The sequence below is a fragment of the Bubalus kerabau genome, chromosome 1 (genome assembly GCF_029407905.1).
Source record: "Bubalus kerabau isolate K-KA32 ecotype Philippines breed swamp buffalo chromosome 1, PCC_UOA_SB_1v2, whole genome shotgun sequence".
Lineage (NCBI taxonomy): Eukaryota > Metazoa > Chordata > Mammalia > Artiodactyla > Bovidae > Bubalus > Bubalus kerabau.
Window position 1 is genome coordinate 55,499,707 of NC_073624.1, and position 19,183 is coordinate 55,518,889.

Consider the following 19,183-nt stretch of genomic DNA (forward strand, 5'->3'; position numbering starts at 1 on the left):
TCTCCCACTCTCCTCCTCTGGCAACCACCAATTTACTTTCTGCCTATGAATTTGGCCTTTTTAGATTCCACATATAAGTGATGTCATACAGTACTTGGTCTTTCTCTAACTTATTTCACTTAGTAAAATGTTCTCAAGTTCCACCCATGTTGTCAGAAGGTTTTTCCTTCTCTTTTATGGATAAATAATATCCCATTGTATATATGTACCACATTTTCTTTATCCATTTATCTGTCAGTGAACACTTCGTTTATTTCTGTATCTTGACTGTTTGAATGGGGATGCAGTGGACATAGAGGTGCAGGTACCTCTCTAAGAGTGAATTTATTTCCTTTGGATATATACGTACAAGTAGGATTGCTGGATCATATAGCAGTTCTATTTTTCATTTTTTGAGGAACCTCTGTACTGTTTTCCAAAATAGTTATACCAATTTACATTCCCATCAGTAGTACACAAAGGGTTCCTTTTCTCCACATTCTTGCCAACACTCATCTTTTTGATAATCAGATCAGACCAGTCGCTCAGTCGTGTCCGACTCTTTTCGACCCCATGAATTGCAGCACGCCAGGCCTCCCTGTCCATCACCAACTCCTGGAGTTCACTCAGACTCACGTCCATCGAGTCAGCGATGCCATCCAGCCATCTCATCCTCTGTCGTCCCCTTCTCCTCCTGCCCCCAATCCCTCTAACAGATATGAAGTGATAGCTCATTGTGATTTTAGTTTCATCTTACTGATGATTAATGATGTTGAGCATCTCTTCATGTACCTGATGGCCATTTGTATATCTTCTTTGGAAAAATGCCTGTTTTGATCCTCTGCCTATTTTTAAATCAGACTATTTGATTTTTGTCTATTGTTTGACTTTCTTGTATATTTTGGATATTAATTCCTTAGCTGATGAGGAGTTTGTGAATATTTTCTCCTATTTTATTGATTGCCTTTTCATTTGGTTAATTGTTCCTTTTGCTGTGCAGAAGCTTTTCTGTTTGGTGTAGTCCCACTTATTTACTTTTGCTTTTGTTGCTTGTGCTTTTGGTGTCATATTCAAAAATTCATTTTTCTAGGCCAAGATCAAGGAACAATCCTCAGAAAGAACAAAGCTAGAGGAATTACATGCCCTGATTTCAAGCTATATTACAAAGCTATAGCAATCAAAACATTTTAGTATGGGCATAAAAACAGACAGATGAAGTAATGGGACAGATTAAGAGCCTGGAAATAGACTCATGCACATATAGTCAACTAGTGTTTGATAAGGGAGTGAAGAATACTCAATGGGAAAGGATAGTCTCTTCCGTAGATGGTGTTGGGAAAACTGGACATTCATATGCAAAAGAATGAAATTAGACCCCTGTCTTACACCACTCAAAAAATGAACTTGAAATGCATTAAATTAAGACCTGAAATGATAAAACTCCAAGAAGAAAACATAAGGAAAATGTCCTTTTAACCAATTGGGATCATCTCCAACTCTAGGATGTGACCTCCCCTAACCCTCAACACTGAAAGAGACACTTGGCCTCTTTTCATTCAGAAATGTTTATAAATTGTTGGGGAAAGGCTGCCTGCAAGTCAGCCTCAGAGGAGAAACTAGTATCCTGTTTATGCCTTGGGGCAGAATCTTAGTTAGTCAGGCCCCTGCCAAGTTGTAAAGGTTGATATTTCCTGAAGTGACGTGAAAAGAGTATGGAATTGAGTGATTCAAATCCTAACTTTACTGGACTGCTCTTCTCTGAACCACTGTTTATTCTGGAAAGAAAGGGATCATCACACTGGTTTACCTTACATGTTTCTTGTGAGAGTTATGAGTTCCTAGCATGCACAGACTGGCATATAATAGACACTGAATAAATGGTATTTTTAAAAATTGCAATACCAGTAAGCGTTTACCTGTTAGTCTATTAAGAAGTTAGGAGGCAGTGCTGGACTCATACCATTGGTCAGGAGTTGAGTGGCTATTGTCTATCTTCTTCCTAGACATTTAGCCTAAGAACTCTGCCTAATTTAGCACATTTATAGATTAGAAATGCTATAGATGAGATTTCTTTAAAACCCAGACACCATTTGCGCTTAGGAATCCCAAGGCAGAGCTCACATTGAATTGAAAGTGTGGCTAGTAATGTGTCGCTCATGATATCTTATGAGACAATTTATGCTCAGATTAACTGAGACTTTATTTTCAGAGTATAATCAGGGGAAGGCGAGCTGAAGTGTCAGTGGTCAAAGGCCCCCATTCAAAGCATGTGTAGATAGGCCAGGTTTCAAAGCCTGAAGAAATAAAGTGTCTCCTTTCTTCCTAGGGATTTAAAGATCCTGTATACCGAGCAAGACGGAAGCAATTCGCTGACATTGCCTACAACTATAGACAGTAAGTCTGCTCTGTGTGTTGGTGGGGGATGGGGAGAAGACCATACTCTCCTTTGCCCAAAGTTGGAAAATACCAGCTTGGAGAATCCTTCCCTCTGTGTATGTTTGTGTATGTTTAAATCCTCCCTTTAATAACACACATTTAAAAATTCACCACGAGATAAAACAATATTACCCCCTACACCAGGGCCCAGCTCTCTCCCAAGCTTTGTTGTGTAATTACGCAGTGACATCTGACATAATTATAAAAGGCCTCAGTCCTGAATAAAAGAGCCTCTGGTGTTTCTGCATTAAACTGGAAAAAAGGAGAAAGAAGTATTTACATTCAAGAAGGAGTTGGCTGCTTTACTGAATTAGTGAATCATTGGAGGTTTCAGGAGAGCCAAGCCTCAGGGTTCTACTTTTATCTGATCTGACCCAGATGCGAAGGGCAATTTTAGAATGAGTTTATTTTTTTCTCTCTGGGATTCCGCCAGATTTTAGCCAGAGGAAAATGCAAATATTAAATGTTATTTGGGAAGAGAATTGTTTTGCTATTTTGAGTTCTTGGGAACTACAGAAATGCTCCCATGAGAAACTTAGTGTTTGGGGACCTGAGCTCCATTACTGAGTTAAGGGTGTGAGAAAAGACGTGCTCAAGAAGAAACATACAGGGTTTAGAACATGAGGTGATGGGACTTCAACAGCTTTGCTAGAATATGGGGGAGATAAAGGAGATGCTAACACTTTGTATACAGAATAAAAACGACCTTCACAAGGGAAAGGCTTCCAGAGAAAATTTCTTTATCTGAATGAATCCTGGTAGTAGAAAGATCCAGAACAGTGCTGACCTTCGTCATGTCTAGACCCAGCTGGACTTTGGCTTGTGGCAAGCAGGAATCACAGAATGTGGTGACCTCTCTCCCGTGTCCCCATCATGATCCCAGCATGGTCAGGTGGACACATCAGACACAGGCAAGAGTCCTTCTTCAGATAGTCAATAATAATAGGTCATTTTTAATCTCCTTGTTATGTCTGGGGCTTTGCTAAATGCTTAATGTACATAATTTCATTTAGTCTTAATAATAACTCCCCATTTTTCAGATGAAAAAACTAAAGCTTTAGAACAGCCCAGTAAATAACTTGCCAAAGTCATAGAACTGGAAGGTGGAAGAGCCTGGTTTTGAGCTCAGGCTTTTTTAACCACAAAGTCATTCTCAACCACTTCCTTGATTGTCTAGGGACTCTCCAAGTCAGGAGACCACACTTCTCCTGATGTCCAAGGAGCTGCTTACGGGGTGCATTCACTCCTTCTTGGCTGTTGGGACTTGAGAGGGAGAAACTCAAACCACCTCTTTAACATAAAAATATTATACTTGGTGAAGAAGTGTGGAATTGGTTGAATGCCTCATGATTCTGGATGATCATGAGTTAAATTGGCTACTGAAAACCATCCAGAGATGGCTGGTACTCAAAGGCACACCAGATATTTTCAGGCAGTTCTACACCTCATGTTCAGTTCAGTTCAGTTCAGTCACTCAATCGTGTCTGACTCTTTGTGACCCCATGAACCGCAGCACACCAGGCCTCCCTATCCATCACCAATGGCCAGAGTCTTCCCAAACTCATGTCCACTGAGTCAGTGATGTCATCCAACCATCATTTGTCATCCCCTTCTCTTCCTGCCCTCAATCTTTCCCAGCATCAGGGTCTTTTCAAATGAGTCAGCTCTTCGAATTAGGTGACCAAAGTATTGGAATTTCAGCTTCAACATCAGTCCTTCCAATGAACACCCAGGACTGATCTCCTTAAGGATGGACTGGTTGGATCTCCTTGCAGTCCAAGGGACTCTCAAGAGTCTTCTCCAACACCACAGTTCAAAAGCATCAATTCTTCGGTGCTCAGCTTTCATTGGAGAAGGCAATGGCACCCCACTCCAGTACTCTTGCCTAGAAAATCCTATGGACGGAGAAGCCTGGTAGGCTGCAGTCCATGGGGTCGCTAAGAGTAGGACACAACTGAGCGACTTCACTTTCACTTTTTACTTTCATGCATTGGAGAAGGAAATGGCAACCCACTCCAATGTTCTTGCCTGGAGAATCCCAGGGACGGGGGAGCCTGGTGGGCTGCTGTCTATGGGGTCGCAGAGTCAGACACGACTGAAGTGACTTAGCAGCAGCAGCAGCAGCTTTCATTATAGTCCAACTCTCACATTCATACATGACCACTGGAAAAACCATAGCCTTGACTAGATAGACCTTTGTTGGCAAAGTAATGTCTCTGCTTTTGAATATGCTGTCGAGGTTGGTCATAACTTTTCTTCAAAGGAGTAAGCATCTTTTAATTTCATGGCTGCAGTCACCATCTGCAGTGATTTTGGAGCCCCCCAAAAATAAAGTCAGCCACTGTTTCTACTATTTCCCCATCTATTTCCCATGAAGTGGTGGGACCAGATGCCATGATCTTAGTTTTCTGAATGTTGAGCTTTAAACCAACATTTTTACTCTCCTCTGTCACTTTCATCAAGAGGCTCTTTAGTTCTTCACTTTCTGCCATAAGGGTGGTGTCATCTGCATGTCTGAGGTTATTGATATTTCTCCCAGAAATCTTGATTCCAGCTTGTGCTTCTTCCAGCCCAGCGTTTCTCATGATGTACTCTGCATAGAAGTTAAATAAGCAGGGTGACAATATACAGCCTTGATGTACTCCTTTTCCTATTTGGAACCAATTTGTTGTTCCATGTCCACTTCTAACTGTTGCTTCCTGACCTGCATACAGGTTGCTCAAGAGGCAGGTCAGGTGGTCTGGTATTCCCATCTCTTGAAGAGTTTTCCAGTTTATTGAGAGCCACACACTCAAAGACTTTGGCATAGTCAATAAAGCAGGAGTAGATTTTTTTTCTGGAACTCTCTTGCTTTTACCATGATCCAGAAGATGTTGGCAATTTAATCTCTGGTTCCTCTGCCTTTGTAAAACCAGCTTGAACATCTGGAAGTTCACGGTTCACGTATTGCTGAAGCCTGGATTGGAGAATTTTGAGCATTACTTTACTAGCGTGGGAGATGAGTGCAATTGTGCAGTAGTTTGAGCATTCTTTGGCATTGCCTTTCTTTAGGATTGAAATGAACACTGACCTTTTCTAGTCCTGTGGCCACTTCTGAGTTCCAAATTTGCTGGCATATTGAGTGCAGCACTTTCACAGCATCATCTTTTAGGATTTAGTGAAGTGAAATTCACTTCATGTAGTGCTTTCACCTCATGTAGTGAAGTGAAATTAAAAGACACTTGCTCTTTGGAAGAAAATATATGACAAACCTAGACAACATATTAAAAGGTAGAGACAGGGCTTTACCAACAAATGTCCATCTAGTGAAAGCTATGGTTTTTCCATTAATCAAGTATGGATGTGAGAGTTGGACTGTAAAGAAAGCTGAGCACTGAAGAACTGATGCTTCTGAACTGTAGTGTTGGAGAAGACTCTTGAGAGTCTCTTGGATAGCAAGGAGATCAAACCAGTCAATAATAAAGGAAATCAGTCCTAAATATTCATTGGAAGGACTGAGGCTGAAGCAGAAACTCCAATACTTTGGAAAAGACCCTGATGCTGGGAAAGATTGAAGGCAGAAGGAGAAAGGGATGACAGAGGGTGAGATGGTTGGATAGCATCACTGACTAGATGGACAGGAGTTTGAGCAAATGCCAGGAGTCGGTGAAGGATAGGGAAGTCTGGCATGGTCCAGTCCATGGAGTCACAAAGAGTTGGACATGACTGAGTGACTGAACTGAATAGTGAAGTGAAAGTCACTCAGCTGCATCCAACTCTTTGTGACCCCATGAACCTGCCAGGCTCCTCTGTTCATGGAATTCTCAAGGCAAGAATGCTGGAGTGGTTTGCCATTCCCTTCTCCAGGGGATCTTTCCAATCTAGGGATCAAACCCACGTCTCCCACATTGCAGGCAGATTCTTTACCAGCTGAAGTACCAGGGAATCACCTCATATAGATGAACCCCAAATGGTTAAGTGATGTACTGAAGGGCATATCTCTCATTAGGGACTGAACTTGTCCTCCAATTTAAAGCCTGTTTCTGACCTCATCTCCGCTCATCTCTTTAGAACTTCTGATGCTGTTTTCCATCCCTTCCTTCTTTGCTTTTGTCTTTTATCTCAACATCTGTTACAGTTGATTCTCATTCTTTGAAGGTTACTTGCTTACATTGATTTGAGACCCCTGCAAACACAAGGGATTTCCACACTCATCCCCAGATATGTGCAGAGCAAGGAAAAATGAGTCTCCTGATGCATCAGTTCCCAACTGAGGTCAAACAAGGCAACACTGCCTTCTTGTTTCGGCTTTTCTACTGTAAACAAGTGCTTTTTTTGCGGTCTCTTTGGAGCCATGTTTGTTGACTTTTTGTTCTTTTGGTTGGTAATTGTGTTGTTTAAAATGGCCCTCCAGCATAGAGCTGAAATTCTGTCTCATGGTCTTGAGTACAGGATGGCTCCGACATGCCTAATGGGAAAAATGTGTGTTCGATATGCTTCCTTCAGGACTGGGCTGTAGTGCTGCTGGCTGTGAGTTCAGTGTGAATGAATCAGCCATACATTAAGTAAGGTGTCTTTAAACAAAGGCACATGCAAGACAAGGTTGGGATTATGAGTTGAAAATGTGATCTGGGTCCTGCATTTCACATAGGAGCAGCGGTTCAGTGTTCACTTACTCAGAGTTCATGGTGTCTTGATGGAACAGAACTTCTGTCAGTAAGGAGAAGAAACTCTGTTCTATTGTCTGAAGGTTTCCCTCCTTCCTCCTTCAGGCTTCATCTCAGTCTCCTCTGGCCTCCTCCTCCTACCCCAGAAATCATCATGCCTTTCAAGACCCAGTTTTGACCCTCTTCCTTGGGCTCTGCCAGCCTCCATGCCAAACAGCCCCACATTCTGGCCTCTAGCACCTTCCCAGTCATCCTCCCACATGGGGTCAAAATCCTGCCCCTTGAGTCATAGACTCACAGGATCAGTTGATCCAATGTGTTTACTCTGTTCCAGGACACATGCCAAGAGCAAGACCAACAAACTCCATGTCCTCTGGGGATTATTGAGAAAGACAGACAATGACAAAAAGAACAATACATGCGATCCATATGACCAAAGTCAAAACACGGGTTTCACAAGGCCATATAATTAGGAAATTTAATTCTGACTGGAGGGTATTGGTTAGAGGAAGTGACATTTAGACTGAGAACTGAAGATGGAGTAGGAGTTTATCGGCCCAAGAGAATGAGGAAAGTGAACGGAAGGGTAGGTATGGTTAAAAACAGGGCTTTTGTTGTAAGATGTATATTTGGGTCCAGAACTGAATTACTGGAGGCAGTCAGAAAGCAGCTAAACCCTGTTAGCACCTCTTCTTGGCCCATCCACCATGTGATGCTCTGGCTCCTCCCTAAGAATATTTAGCAAAAGTCTTAAAACATCAGTTTGAAGAGGCACTGTCAAATTACTCTTGTGTTTAGGGGTACCAAATTATTTGCCTTGGTAATGATTACATGTATGGGGACTTGGTGTAAAATAAGACTGAGTGAGGAAGCTGATACTTTCCTGGACTATAGGTGCTGGACTATCTTGAATGCCATCTTTGGCTGGTGGAATAATTCAAAACCAGTATCTTCTCCTTAAAATATGGTTTTGTTTTTGTTTTATTTTTTTTGGAAGAGAGATCCCAATGGGCTGAAATCTTATTTCAAGCTAAATTGACAATTTTTATTTCAAGCCAAATTAATACTTTCCCTCAAATATCTTGGTTTATTTTACTTCATGAGATCATAGTTTGGTAAAATAATTGATGATATATTCAAAGACTGAGGATCTTGTGTAACCTAGGTCTCTTGGTAGAAGGAGAAGATGGAAGCAAATGTGCAGAATTTAATTCCTAAGTAGATCATGGATGGACAGAGGAGCCTAGCAAGGTCACATGATTTAGTGACTAAACAACAATAAATATTCCCAGAACATCATGGGTGTTCAATAAATATTTGTTGAATGAATACATGAACCTAGAAGACCCTATGACAGTAAAGATTCAAAGTACCAAGTCAAAGATGGAGCTAGGGATTGTGTCTAGAACCACTTAGAAGGCAGCTGCTGCAGAGTTTGATTGTTTCTGGAGTGGGGCTTAGACTTTAGAATTTTATCAAAGAATATGCTAAATGGACTATAAGAATTTTTATCTTTTAGCCACAATTGAACTGAAACAAAAGGGGTGTTTTATTGGCTCCTATAAGTACAAAGTGTAAAGGGAATAGTTGAGGTGGATCTAGGACTCTACATCTCATTCTCCTTCCTTCCCCCTGACTCTGGTGTCCTCTGTAGTGACCTTGCTCTGAGGCACTGGCCTTATCTCTCTCAGAAGTGAACCTAGGACCTCTAGGCTGACACCACAATCTGGCCAGAGGTTCTATCTCTTTTCAACAGAATCAACAAAAGTTCTTTCACTGAGTCTCATTGGCTCTGATCAGGAAATGGGCCTATCTCTCAGCCAATCACTGTGGCCAGGGAAATGAGACACTCTAATAGGCCAGGCCTGGTCACATGCCCCCTCTGAAGGTAGGAAGGGTGGAGTCTCCTCTTACTTGAACCTGCAGACCGAGAGGGGAGAAGGGTTCTTTACTGGAAGAATGGGAATGGGTATGGAACTCTGGAACAGCAAATGTCAACTGAGGGGCTATCTCATTGCCTAGTATGTTCCAATCTCCTGAAAATTTGTTGCTCTTATAGCAGAGACTTTGCTTTCTAAATGAGAATCTGTTACGGTGATCATTTCCAACTATCCAATGGTACTGTTTGTCAGCACCAGTGTTAGGTACTTTATACACAGCATTTCACTTACCTCTCCACCATACCATCCAAAGAGTTGCTTGTTTTTAGCCCATGTCCTGGCTGTATAGGTTCAGAGAGGTTTACTAAATTGCCTGAGGCTACTCAGTCAATGGCAGAGCAAAGCAGTCTACTTACCTCTGACCTTTTCCAAAGCCTATTTTTTCTCTTTGCCAGCACTTAACCCCTGAAACAATGGTGCCTCTGTAGGCAGGTCTTTCGTGGTGTTCTTTTCACCATTCCAACACCATTATAGACCCTCTGGGCTTTTAATTCTTAAAGAAAAATTGGTCTTTTCCCTCTACCCTTTGCCCATCACTTCATGGAACATAACAGTGACTTTGCTTTAATGTCTTTGGAAGAGCTACAACTCTGAAAGGGCAAGAGGGACCTAGTTTGAAGCCTGAAGATGATCTATAATTCTAAGGTAAACACTCTTGCCTTGTCCCAGACACTGCGTACCCTGTTAGGAAACAGGCCGGCAGCCCAGAGAACAGTCATCGGCCTTTGAAGTCAGGCTTTGTTTGGTTTTCATTTTTTGCTGTTCAGAATATGGCTCACTCTTAGCTGGTTTTCAAACGGACCTTTTGAACTAATGACGCTTGGATAATAGAGTGTCACCTGGAAGTATATTGGAATCCAGAAGCCTGGGCTCTCCCCTCCCTCACAGGTTCAGGATATGAAGTGTTCAGTTCAGTTGCTCAGTTGTGTCCGACTCTTTGTGACCCCATGAATTGCAGCATGCCAGGCCTCCCTATCCATCACCAACTCCCGGAGTTCACTCAAACTCATGTTCATTGAGTCAGTGATGCCACCCAGCCATCTCATCCTCTGTCATCCCCTTCTCCTCCTGCCCCCAATCCCTCCCAGCATCAGAGTCTTTTCCAATCAGTCAACTCTTCGCATGAGGTGGCCAAAGTACTGGAGTTTCAGCTTTAGCATCATTCCTTCCAAAGAACACCCAGGACTGATCTCCTTTAGAATGGACTGGTTGGATCTCCTTGCAGTCCTAGGGACTCTCAAGAGTGTTCTCCAGCACCACAGTTCAAAAGTATCAATTCTTTGGCACTCAGCTTTCTTCACAATCCAACTCTCACATCCATACATGACCACTGGAAAAGCCATAGCCTTGACTAGATGGACCTTTGTTGGCAAAGTAATGTCTCTGCTTTTCAATATGCTATCTAGGTTGGTCATAACTTTCCTTCCAAGGAGTAAGTGTCTTTTAATTTCAAGGCTGCAATCACCATCTGCAGTGATTTTGGAGCCCACCAAAATAAAGTCTGACACTGTTTCCACTGTTTCCCCATCTATTTCCCATGAACTGATGGGACCGGATGCCATGATCTTAGTTTTCTGAATGTTGAGCTTTAAGCCAACTTTTTCACTCTCCTCTTTCACTTTCATCAAGAGGCTTTTTAGTTCCTCTTCACTTTCTGCCATAAGGGTGGTGTCATCTGCATATCTGAGGTGATTGATATTTCTCCCGGCAATCTTGATTCCAGCTTGTGCTTCTTCCAGCCCAGCGTTTCTCATGATGTACTCTGCATATAAGTTAAATAAGCAGGGTGACGATATACAGCCTTGACGTACTCCTTTTCCTATTTGGAACCAGTCTGTTGTTCCATGTCCAGTTCTAACTGTTGCTTCTTGACCTGCATATAGGTTTCTCAAGAGGCCAGTCAGGTAGTCTGGTATTCCCATCTCTTGAAGAATTTTCCACAGTTTATTGTGAGCCACACAGTCAAAGGCTTTGGCATAGTCAGTAAAGCAGAAATAGATGTTTTTCTGGAACTCTCTTGCTTTTTCCATGATCCAGCAGATGTTGACAATTTGGTCTCTGGTTCCTCTGCCTTTTCTAAAACCAGCTTGAACATCTGGAAGTTCACGGTTCACGTATTGCTGAAGCCTGGCTTGGAGAATTTTGAGCATTACTTTACTAGCGTGTGAGATGAGTGCAATTGTGCGGTAGTTTGAGCATTCTTTGGCATTGCCTTTCTTTGGGATTGGAATGAAAACTGACCTTTTCCAGTCCTGTGGCCACTGCTGAGTTTTCCAAATTTGCTGGCATATTGAGTGCAGCACTTTCACAGCATCATCTTTCAGGATTTGGAATAGCTCAACTGGAATTCCATCACCTCCACTAGCTTTGTTTGTAGTGATGCTTTCTAAGGCCAACTTGACTTCACATTCCAGAATGTCTGGCTCTAGGTGAGTGATCACACCATCGTGATTATCTTGGTCATCAAGATCTTTTTTGTACAGTTCTTCTGTGTATTCTTGCCACCTCTTCTTAATATCTTCTGTTTCTGTTAGGTCCATACCATTTCTGTCCTTTATCGAGCCCATCTTTGCATGAAATGTTCCCTTGGTATCTCTAATTTTCTTGAAGAGATCTCTAGTCTTTCCCATTCTATTGTTTTCCTCTATTTCTTTGCATTGATCACTGAAGAAGGCTTTCTTATCTCTTCCTGCTATTCTTTGGAACTCTGCATTCAGATGCTTATATCTTTCCTTTTCTCCTTTGCTTTTCACTTCTCTTCTTTTCACAGCTATTTGTAAGGCCTCCCCAGACAGCCATTTTGCTTTTTTGTATTTCTTTTCCATGGGGATGGTCTTGATCCCTATCTCCTGTACAGTGTCACGAACCTCCATCCATAGTTCATCAGGCACTCTATCTATCAGATCTAGGCCCTTAAATCTATTTCTCACTTCCACTGTATAATCATAAGGGATTTGATTTAGGTCCTACTTGAATGGTCTAGTGGTTTTCCCTACTTTCCTCAATTTCAGTCTGAATTTGGCAATAAGGAGTTCATGATCTGAGCTACAGTCAGCTTCCGGTCTTGTTTTTGCTGACTGTATAGAGCTTCTGCATCTTTGGCTGCAAAGAATATAATCAATCTGATTTTGGTGTTGACCATCTGGTGACATCCATGTGTAGAGTCTTCTCTTGTGTTGTTGGAAGAGGGTGTTTGCTATGACCAGTGCATTCTCTTTACAGAACTGTATTAGCCTTTGCCCTGCTTTATTCCATACTCCAAGGCCAAATTTGCCTGTTACTCCAGGTGTTTCTTGACTTCCTACTTTTGCATTCCAGTCCCCTATAATGAAAAGGACATCTTTTTTGGGTGTTAGTTTAAAAGGTCTTGTAGGTCTTCATAGAACCATTCAACTTCAGCTTCTTCAGTGTTACTGGTTGGGGCATAGACTTGGACTACCATGATATTGAATGGTTTGCCTTGGAAATGAACAGAGATCATTCTGTAGTTTTTGAGATTGCATCCAAGTATGCATTTCAGACTCTTTTGTTGACCATGATGGCTACTCCATTTCTTCTAAGGGATTCCTGCCTGCAGTAGTAGATATAATGGTCATCTGAGTTAAATTCACCCATTCCAGTCCATTTTAGTTTGCTGATTCCTAGAATGTCGATGTTCACTCTTGCCATTTCCTGTTTGACCACTTCCAATTCGCCTTGATTCATGGACCTAACATTCCAGGTTCGTATGCAATATTGCTCTTTACAGCATCGGACCTTGCTTCTATCACCAGTCACATCCACAAATGGATATTGTTTTTGCTTTGGCTCTGTCCATTCATTCTTTCTGGAGTTATTTCCCCACTGATCTCCAGTAGCATACTGGGCACCTACTGACCTGGGGAGTTCCTCTTTCAGTATCCTATCATTTTGCCTTTTCATACTGTTCATGAGGGGTAGGTCCAATATATGTACTTTAGCAAACTCTCCATAGTTTTGTTATGTCATAGCAACAGATGCTGGGTAAGCAGATCTTTTACCTAGCATGCATTTAAATATTCTTATAATATCCTAGGGGCAGAAATACCAAATCCAGCAAGTTTATGCCCACTCAACAAGGGATCTCAAACTCATGTTACATATAGTAAATCCACTTGAGCTCACAGGTATGGTTGCTTTAGTTGACAATACAAAACACTATTGTTTTGCTTGAGCTTGGATGCTTTTGTTCAGAAAGAGGATGTATTCTTCACTTGTCTCAGTCCCCATCCTCCTATTATCTATCCCTGCTACTTTACACATTTATGTTAAATGCTAAATGTTAAATGTACTTCTGAAGGTAAGTGCATTTCCACACTGGGTAAAGAGTAGAAGATAGAAGAGCAGAAAAGCCCAGTGGTTTCCCAAAATGAGAAGAAATCTTTGGTGCAGTGGGTAAGGTTGGAAGCTTCTGTCCTTGCTTAACCAAGTCACATGAATGTTTCCTATATCAAGAAGTGGAATTTTCCTCTTTCAAGTAACTTATGAAATAGGAAATCCACTGTCTTCTGGGGTGGCAGCTCATGGACTTTGGACCCATGTCCCTCTACCCAAGCTCCTTCACCCTCTCCTCTGCACCTGCCCTGCTGCTGACAAATATTTCATGTCTGTTTCCTAGCGGGCAGCCCATTCCTCGAGTGGAATACACGGAGGAAGAAAAAAAGACATGGGGGACAGTGTTCAGGACCCTGAAGTCCTTGTATAAGACCCATGCTTGCTATGAGCACAACCACATTTTCCCCCTTCTGGAAAAGTATTGCAGCTTCCGCGAAGATAACATTCCCCAGCTCGAAGAGGTTTCTCAGTTTCTGCAGAGTAAGTGCACATCTGGGTCAAAAGATTGGGGGCTGGGGATGGAAAGGGGAAGAGAAGGAAATTTAGGCAAGTGGATTGTGTTCGTGCTAATGCAGGCAGGTTGATTTTCCCAGGAAAATGAATATTTCACTGCTGGGCTCTGCCTCCCTGCCAGGCCCCACCAGTATAACACTGTCATCCAAGAAAAGGCATCCAGTGTAGATTTTGCCATGTCTATATCCCTGAAAGGTTTTTTTAATACTCAAAGCCCAAGGTGCCTAGTCAGGGTTCTCCCCGCAGCTCCTGCTATGTTATAAGCTGGCTGCAGTGTGCATTTGTGTAAGACATGCACTATTTGTGCCAAGAGATCTGAGCCCTGTCTATTCATCTGGTCTTTGGAATCTTGTTTTGATCCTCTCTAGTTGGGAGAACCTTCCTTAGTTTAGTCATTTGTCAAATGGAGACCATCCACCATTTAGTCTTTCTCACAGGGAAATTGTGAGAATGAAATCAAATATTGAACATGAAAGCCTAGCGCTCATGTATAGTAGGTGCTGACTGAGTTTGGGATGCATTGCAATCTGAGTAACTCAATAGGTAAACAGGTGATTGAACTGACCTGCCCATCATTTCAGGGGAGAAAAGTGTTTTCTTTTCTGCCAGGAGCTGTTGACTCAGCAAAACCAAGATAAACAGACAACACATGTTAAACACCTACTATGTGCTAAGTAAAATGCTGGAAATTAGGGAGATAGACCACAGGGCTATAGAAGGAAGAGTTTTCTATGCCTCAGAGCTATGCAGAGACGGTGCAAGAAGCAAGAAGCCAGGGAAGCTGCCTGGTAGGGAGGGAAGTGGGAGCTGGACTAGATGGGGAGTGAGTTGGATGACCTTTTGAATCCCTTCTATTTAGAGTCTTTACTATTCAGATAAAGAGAGGAGCAGGGCTCAAGCAAAATGAACTTCAACCTGAGGGTCTAAGACATATAAGCCAAGGGACAAAGGAGTCTTAAAGATATTCTTTGGCTAATTACCCGTGTTGCTATGGCCAATAACAAGAAGAATACTACAGCAATGCTAGTAGTTGTGTGTGTGTGTGGGCTCAGTCGTGTCTGACTGTTTTGCAACCCCAAAGACTGTAGCCCATCAGGCTCCTCTGTCCATGGAATTTTCCAGGCAAAAATACTGGAGTGGGTTGCCATTTCCTCCTCCAGGGGATCTTCCTGACTCCAGGATTGAACCCATGTCTCCTGCATTGGCAGTTGGATTCTTTACCATTGTGCCACCAATTTGTAGGGTGGCAGGTGGGGATGGGAAAGAAGTATGTGCTAAGTCTTTCCAGTTGTGTCCGCGTCTTTACAACCCCATGGGCTATAGCCCTCCAGGCTCCTCTGTCCACGGGGATTCTCCAGGCAAGAATACTGGAGTGGGTTGCCATGCCCTCCTCCAGGGGATCTTCCCAACCCAGGGATCGAACCTGGGTCTTCAGTGCTACACATAAATTCTTTACCATCTGAGCAACCAGGGAAGCCAATGGACTATATACTGCACCAGTGCCTAGGAGAGAAGTACAGTTCAGTTCAGTTGCCCAGTTGTGTTTGACTCTTTGCAACCTCATGGACTGCAGCATGCCAGTCTTCCCTGTCCATCACCAACTCCCAGGCTTGCTCAAACTCCTGTCCATTGAGTCAGTGAAGCCATCCAACCATCTCATCCTCTGTTGTCCCCTTCTCCTCCCGCCTTCAATCTTTCCCAGCATTAGGGTCTTTTCCAATGAGTCAGCTCTTCACATCAGGTGGCCAGCGTATTGGAGTTTCAGCTTCAGCATCAGTCCTTCCAATGAATATCCAGGACTGATTTCCTTTAGGATGGACTGGTTGGATCTCCTTGCAGTCCAAGGGACTTTCAAGAGTCTTTTCTAACACCCCAGTTCAAAAGCATCAATTCTTCAGTGCTCAGCCTTCTTTATAGTCCAGCGTTCACATCCATACACGAGTACTGGAAAAACCATAAGTTTGACTAGACAGGCCTTTGTTGGCAAAGTAGTGTCTCTGCTTTTTAATATGCTGTCTAGGTTGATCATACCTTTTATTCCAAGGAGCAAGCTTCTTTTAATTTCATGGCTGCAGTCACCATCTGCAGTGATTTTGGAGCCCAAGAAAATAAAGTGTCTAACTGTTTCCATCGTTTCCCCATCTATTTGCCATGAAGTGATGGGACCAGATGCCCACTGGAGAAGGCAATGGCAAACCACTTCAGAATTCTTGCCTTGAGAACCCCATGAGCAATAGAAGAGAAGCATCAAGTAGCGATTATAGAAACAGACTCTGAAGCCAGAGTGCTGGTAGCTGTGACCTTGGGCAGAGCTTTAATCGCTGCATCTTCTCAGCTCCCCCATCTGTAAAGTGCAGAGAATAGGAGCTCTACCTCCTAGAGTTACGATGAGGATTAATTTGTATATATAAAGTGCTTAAACCTGTGTCTGACACATGGTGGGTATTATACAGTGTTAGCTATTACTACGGAGAAGGCGATGGCACCCCACTCCAGTACTCTTGCCTGGAAAATCCCATGGACGGAGGAGCCTGGTGGGCTGCAGTCCATGGGGTCGCTAAGAGTCGGACACGACTGAGCGACTTCACTTTCGCTTTTCACTTTCACGCATTGGAGAAGGAAATGGCAACCCACTCCAGTGTTCTTGCCTGGAGAATCCCAGGGATGGGGGAGCCTGGTGGGCTGCCGTCTATGGGGTCGCACAGAGTCGGACATGACTGAAGCGACTTAGCAGCAGCAGCAGCAGCTATTACTATCATGATCATGGTCATTACTATTCTCCTTCCAAGTCTGAAATTAGGGAGATTGAGAGACAGATACAAGAGCCAGAGGATGGGTGATCAAAATGGTATTGGTATTTTATTACCAATAGAAGCTGCTTCGAGAATGTGGTATAGATGTGTAGGCAAAATGGACTTTCTAATGTTTCACCCCTGGATTAGGTAAACTAACTTGCCAATTAATTCACTGGCACAGTATCTAGTCATTGGCTGGCCAAGAGCAGACTAGAATGTGTTCATGTGTGGACAGTCAAGAGAGAAAGGGCAGGGAGGATGAAGTTGAGAATATTCATTTCCTCTTCTCAAATTCTTAGTCAGAGAAGTCACTGTTCCTCATGGGGTATACCTATATGTGCTATATGGAAAGCACTACAGAAAAGCTAGAAGTGCTCCTTTCATATTCTTCCCTCCTGGGAAGCAGAATGAAAATTCCCTGCTACTCTAGAAACATGAGAAGTAAGGAATAAGTGTTCCACCCTAACAAACAGTAATGAAAGTTTAAATTTATTGGAAGTTCCCATGTGCTAGGCTCTAAGTCTTTTATACTTATTAGCTCTTCTGATTCTCAGAATAATCTTAAGAAATATTTCCCCACATTTTGCCCATGAGAAAACAGGCTCAGAGAGGTGAAGTGGCCTGACCCAGATCACCCAGCTAGAAAGTACTAAAGCATAGATTTGAAGTCAGTTCTGCTTGGCGTCAATGTCCATGCTCTTGGACAGTTGAATGTACTGCTTTCCTCCCCAGTGGTCTTCAGGCCCCTCTGGCTCCCTGTGATGGGCTCTGAGTTTTCTTTCTCCTTTGCTTCCCAGGTTGCACTGGTTTCCGCCTCCGACCAGTGGCTGGCCTGCTTTCTTCTCGGGATTTCTTGGGTGGCCTGGCTTTCCGAGTCTTCCACTGCACTCAGTACATCAGACATGGGTCTAAGCCCATGTATACACCAGAACCGTGAGTACCATCCTTTTGCTATCAGTTTCTAGCCACAGTGAGTTCCATCTCACCCGGCTCCAGGAACAAGGCCAGGACTCACTGTGGGCTGGTCCACAGGACTCATTGCCTGCATTGTTTGATGATAGTGCAACAAGGGAATTTCATCTCTTCTGGGGATTTCCCCCATCCAAATAGACTGTACTGATTGGAGATTTAGGCATCTTCTGAATCAAAGGTTCAGATGAGAGAATGAGAGTTCACATTCGAATTCCAAAGAGACTGTAGTAAAGTCAGAGCTATGAAATGCCAAATGGGAATAGGAACAAGTGACAGCCAGGCGGTCTCAACACTTCCTGATTCCTGGATCACATCTAGATGATTCTCATCTCTTTGCCTAGGTTGGGTCTCAGCTGAAGATACAGAATGTCTGGCCACTATGCTTCTTATTTTTGCATGTAGCCATCTCCTTAGACAGCTAGAACTGAAGTAGTTTATGTGATCAGTCAGCAGGATACCCCAAATGATCTTTCCCAGCCTACAAAATTCATTACTAGAAATCAGAAAAGACCTATTACTAGTAAATCTGGCACCTAGAGTGTTAAATAAATGTAAGTTTTCTTCTGTAACCAGTCTCAGCCCCCTCCAGGATAAGACAGGAACATCATTAATATTATTATTGTTGTTGTTACTGTTATTATTACTTCTACTATTATTATTATTTAGTTCTCATGGAGAATAACTGAGCATATTGTATCTGCCCAGGGATGTCAATACCAAGGAGAAGACTTGGGATGGGAAGTGTTTGTGATCCACAGTTCATTCAGGTGTATGGCTGCCCATAGGTGTACTGGCTCTTTTGTTCTGCATCCCAGTGGGCATACGCTCAAAATCCCCTGGCTACTGTGTTCTGTCCTGTCCCTTACATTTCTTTTCCCTTCTTCTTTTTCTCTTGTATCTTGTTTCAACTGATACCAAGCCTTACATACCCCTTATTCTTAGGAATGAGGTTATAAGACTGAATGAGTTGCTTGTTGCTTTCTGCCCATTCCTTGTGTAGAAAGACTGAGTCCTGCATAGCTTATAACCCTCCTCCCCTCCAAGCTCTGTGCTTTTTGTTTTTCAGGGACATATGCCATGAGCTCTTGGGACATGTACCTTTGTTTTCGGATCGCAGCTTTGCCCAGTTTTCTCAGGTGAGCAGTTAATTTCTCTAGACTTCTAGTTACAGGGTGAGACCTGGATTGCTCAGATAAATTGAAACCATGGAGGGGCTCTCATGTCCTCTGCGAGGGTGGAATCCAGGTATAGTTCTGTGACCCCATCACAGGTGGGAATGTGGTCCCATGGGGCTGGCTAATTACCAGTTCCAGGGACCACAGCATGGAGCTGGTGATTTGGTTGTCCTAGGAATTGTGTGTTATTGACTTAGCTAATTTCACCTGTCCTACTGGATGTAGTTTAAGAGCCTTTTCATCTGTGAAAACCTCCCAGATCCCCATGCAGAAGTAACCTTGTCTTCTTCCAAATTCTTGTGGCATCTTTCCCCTCATATTTTGGGTCTTTGCCACTTTCTACCTTATCAGGCAATCATTTTTGTATATGTTTT

At 42.9% G+C, this 19,183-nt stretch overlaps 1 protein-coding gene across 1 annotated transcript in view; it reads left to right on the forward strand.

Annotated features, from left to right (window-relative positions):
• PAH (phenylalanine hydroxylase) overlaps positions 1-19,183 on the forward strand; it is an 89,165-nt gene that overhangs the window by 56,215 nt on the left and 13,767 nt on the right. Inside the window, exons 5-8 of the mRNA XM_055566200.1 lie at positions 2,306-2,373; positions 13,638-13,834; positions 17,460-17,595; positions 18,701-18,770. Of these exons, the coding sequence (XP_055422175.1) occupies positions 2,306-2,373; positions 13,638-13,834; positions 17,460-17,595; positions 18,701-18,770 (471 nt within the window). The remainder of the gene's footprint in view (positions 1-2,305; positions 2,374-13,637; positions 13,835-17,459; positions 17,596-18,700; positions 18,771-19,183) is intronic.